This window comes from Belonocnema kinseyi, chromosome 9 (genome assembly GCF_010883055.1).
Source record: "Belonocnema kinseyi isolate 2016_QV_RU_SX_M_011 chromosome 9, B_treatae_v1, whole genome shotgun sequence".
NCBI lineage: Eukaryota > Metazoa > Arthropoda > Insecta > Hymenoptera > Cynipidae > Belonocnema > Belonocnema kinseyi.
This window is the reverse complement of record NC_046665.1, coordinates 47,716,936-47,721,011: the sequence shown is the minus strand read 5'-3', so window position 1 is coordinate 47,721,011 and position 4,076 is coordinate 47,716,936. Positions and strand designations below refer to the sequence as shown.

General features: G+C 31.5%; 1 protein-coding gene across 1 annotated transcript in view; it reads right to left on the bottom strand.

The window, feature by feature from the left end:
* Positions 1-2,174: 2,174 nt before the first annotated feature.
* Positions 2,175-4,076, bottom strand: part of LOC117180129 (WD repeat domain-containing protein 83) — a 22,575-nt gene continuing 20,673 nt past the window's right edge. The window contains exons 3-4 of the mRNA XM_033372472.1: positions 2,730-2,956; positions 2,175-2,617 (exon numbers count right to left, since the gene is read on the bottom strand). Coding sequence (XP_033228363.1) covers positions 2,235-2,617; positions 2,730-2,956 — 610 coding nt within the window. The 3' untranslated portion in view covers positions 2,175-2,234. The remainder of the gene's footprint in view (positions 2,618-2,729; positions 2,957-4,076) is intronic.

The following is a 4,076-nucleotide window of genomic DNA, read 5'->3' as shown; positions in this document are numbered from 1 at the left end:
CCCAGTAATAAGCATTGAATTCAGAAAAATTAAGAATTTGTATTCCTATCAATACGCGATTTTTCTCCGTCTAAAAATCCCCCAACGGGAACAGAAAAAGTACAAATCCTATTCCTCTCAATCGACTTTATTAAAATTTAACGAAAACATTTATTTAACCTATTTTTCATTATTAAATCTTTTTATAACTTACAAATTCGAAAAATATTCAAATTTATATTTGTTCATATTTTTATAATTTATTGAAACGTGTTAAAAAATGCATTAAAGAAATATATTGAAATGTGTGGATTAAAATAGGGTTAACTCTAGAAAGGCGCACTTGAATTGATTAAGATTAAATTTTCAAAACTTATATTCTACATCAAGGATTAAAAACAATTTCTTACACATATTTTGTGAACTTATTAGAAGGAATTAAATAATCTAAAAATACGAACAATTTTGGGGAATAGAAGACATCTCTGTGAGGTGTATTTGTCGCAGAATTACAAGGAATTAAATATATTGAAAACACGTTCTCTTTTGGAGAATAGGAACCTATGCGGTGGCTGCTGTGGAAATATAAATAAATTAGTTTCGGAGATATCCTATTCTTATAATGACATTTTAGACAGATGGAAAAATCGCGCATTCAAAATAATAGAATAATCTTTACTTTTACTCTGAAATCTGAAAATATTAATTTTTCTCTATGCAACGCTTATTACCGGGTTCAGTTTTGCGTCCTAAAAGTTATTTTGAACTTTGTTTTTTTCTATTTCTCCACACTAAAAATTTAAAATCTTCTATAGTTACAGTGTACATAATTTTTTTTGAATCGACGGAAAAATTATAAGGAATTCAAATATTGATATTTAAATAATGAATAATAATAAATATGCTCTTGAGCAAAAAATTCAATAATATATTTTTTAGTCCTTTTTGAAAATTTAGTTAAACCATAGACTTTAGTCACCCAACGCTAAAGTTTCATCAAACTTCATGAAAATCGCTATTCCCCTACTGCCACTGGTTTTTAGCACCCACATATAAAATTAAAAGTTCGTTTTTTTATATTTTTCCGAGACTTTTTTATGAGTAATTTATATAAAATTTATTAAATTGAGTAGCAAAATATATACAGTGAAACCTATACTTAAAGATACCTCGCAAGGGCAAACACCTCTGTTACTGTTTACGGACACATAACGAGCTACCTCTTCCTAACGTACAATCTCTATAACGGACTCTGACACTTTTGTTGACCTCCGAGATATGAATTTACCTCTACGAGACGGACAGTTGCCATACAACCTGACTAATTAGCTTGATGGCAGACATAGGGGTAGGGATAAATGTAATTGTTTCGTTACTAGACCTCTTAAATAATTATTCATTTTGTTGTTTCATTCACTTCATTAATTTTTCATTCATTTTATTTTTTAATTCATTTCATTTATTAATATATTTGTCATATATTTGATTTATTTATGCATTTTATTTTTCATTCATTTTATTTTGATTATTTATTTGTCATTTATTTTATGTATTAATGCGTTTAATTTTTAATTCATTTCATTTATTTTACTTTTTTATATATTTATTTTACTTATTTATCCATTTATTGCACTCATGAATTTACCAATAATTATTCGTAATTATTTGCCCAATTAATTATGAATAAATAGTTAATAATAGCATTATATATACATAATATGTACATACATATAAAAATATTACTATTTAGCAATTCACTCTCAGGAGTGGAAACCTCTCTAGGGCGGACACCTCTCATAAGCGGACAGAAAGTCGTTCACCGTGAGTGTCCGTTATGGAGAGGTTTCACTGCAATTGAAAGTCTTGGTATCATTATTTCTTATCGGGTAATGTACAAAATAAAAATTTGAAAAACACTTACCTCACCTGATCGCGGTTTTCAAATATTTTTTCGAAAAATAGGTATTAAAAATTCTTTAGAACTGAAAAAAAAGGTTTCATGCAGATGCTTACCATAAAAATGTTTTTGAATTGATGATTTTTTCTTTTTTTGATGTCTTTAAGATACAACATTTCGGATAATTAATGTATCGTTTTGAATACAATAAGTATCAAGGATATAACGAAAGGAACAAGTACATTAATAAAAAGCCCCACTGTCGGCAGAAATATATATATATATATATATATTTACCTAAATTAATTTAATACTAAACAGAAATTTATTTACAAGTACTTTCTTATTTTAATATTTTCTAAGCATTAGTTTCAGTTTCTGTTTCAGTTTCCGTTTCCCACATTAGAATGTTCATTCCATTCGCAGCAAGAAAACAATTTTTCTGGGGATGGACACTGATAGAAACAGTAGCGTGTTTCGTTGGTTTGTCCCCAGACAACTTTGCAACGACGTTTTGTGTCGCGAGATCCCAAATCCAGAGCTTTCCATCACTCGAGCCAGAAAGAATACGTGTGTCATTAGAATCCACACTGGATTCCAGGCACAAATTGGTGGGTGGAAGGCCCAAAAATTCACCGAGGAGTTCTCCGGTGTCTTTGTCAATTAATCTGATGACTCCGTCTGCACAACTGACTAGGATGCACTGTCCGTCTCTTGTAAAACTTGCACATGTAACGATTGCTAATAATAAAAGTTAGTTAAAATTAAAATTGAAATTAAAAAAAGAATTAGGCGTTAAAAATGCCTATTTCAAACAGCGATTATAAATTAAAAGGAAAGTGGTTTATTATACCTCCTAAATAATCAGCAACGAGTTCGCCATTTCTTATATCGTATTTTCGAATTCTGCAGTCAAAAGATCCAGTCAAAATTTCGTAATCAGAAACTCGAATGCTGGATATCGTGTCTTTAGCATCATTGAGAGTCTGTGCAGGATCCTGAGCTCTGGAACGCGTGTCCCAACACATTACGGAATTATCTCGGGAGCCCGAAATCGCCATTGTAGACTCTTCATTATATCTTCAATTGATTGAAAAGTCATTTTAACATTAAATAGTTCATTACTATTAATAACACAGCCACACAAAAAAGTGTGCGGATCTGGTAACAAGACACACGTATTCCTATAGATTTTGGGGCGTTGAATTCAATTTCGGTATCAAAAATCACTAATCACGTCATGGTTGACCGATAACCTCAAAAAATGACGAAAAATCATGCACTGAGGCAAATAAATTTCAAAATAATGCCAGTGATGCAAATTTTCGCTTCAAAAACATGTCGACAACTGTGAAGGATCAACCTTTGCCTGATATCAACTTATTTAACATAACTTTACCCAACAGAACCTGACCTCACCTAACCTGAATTAACAGAAATTTATTGAACTTCACGAAAAGCTCTGGAAGCATATTTTCCCGTAGCAAATGTGTGCTACATTGAATGGGTCACTCGAGCCTAACCTAGAAATAAATCTAACCTAGCCTAACCTAACCTCACGAAACACAATTAAACTGATTGTCTTGTCCCGTTGTGTTTGCGGTACCGTTTCATTCAGCTTCGACTTAACCTACATAGAGGTTTAACCTATCCTAACCTAACAAAACCTGACCTAATCTAACCGATTACGCTGGCAACCCTGTTCTTGCGCACTTTCATATTTTGACATTAATAGCAGTAAATGTCTGGAGTTTCGTAACCGCTTGTTGCTAGCATTATTCGCCTGTGTCTGTAACCAGGGCACCTCCACATCGTTCCTTCGAAGAAAAAAGGACACGTTATAGCAGACAAAAAATAGACTGAAGTAGGTCTATAAATCAATTTGATTACGATAAAAAGCAAGATAAAATGTAAACACGAAAGATAGTATAAATATATCCCTTACATCTAAGAAAAGCAGAGAGAACAAAAATTTGAATAAAACTCTGATTCATTTACATGTTTAAGTTACAGTTCTACATTTTAATTGATACAAAAATTGTCAGGTTAATTGAAATGGGGTCAATTCTACTCGTAGTTCTAAGTTTCTTCAAATGAATAATGTGCGTCTAAATTTTTAACCACCTGCAGTACAATGAAATGAATTTTATTGTGTTACAACGGGAACACTTAAGTTAAGTTGTGTTGCGTTAAGCAAAAT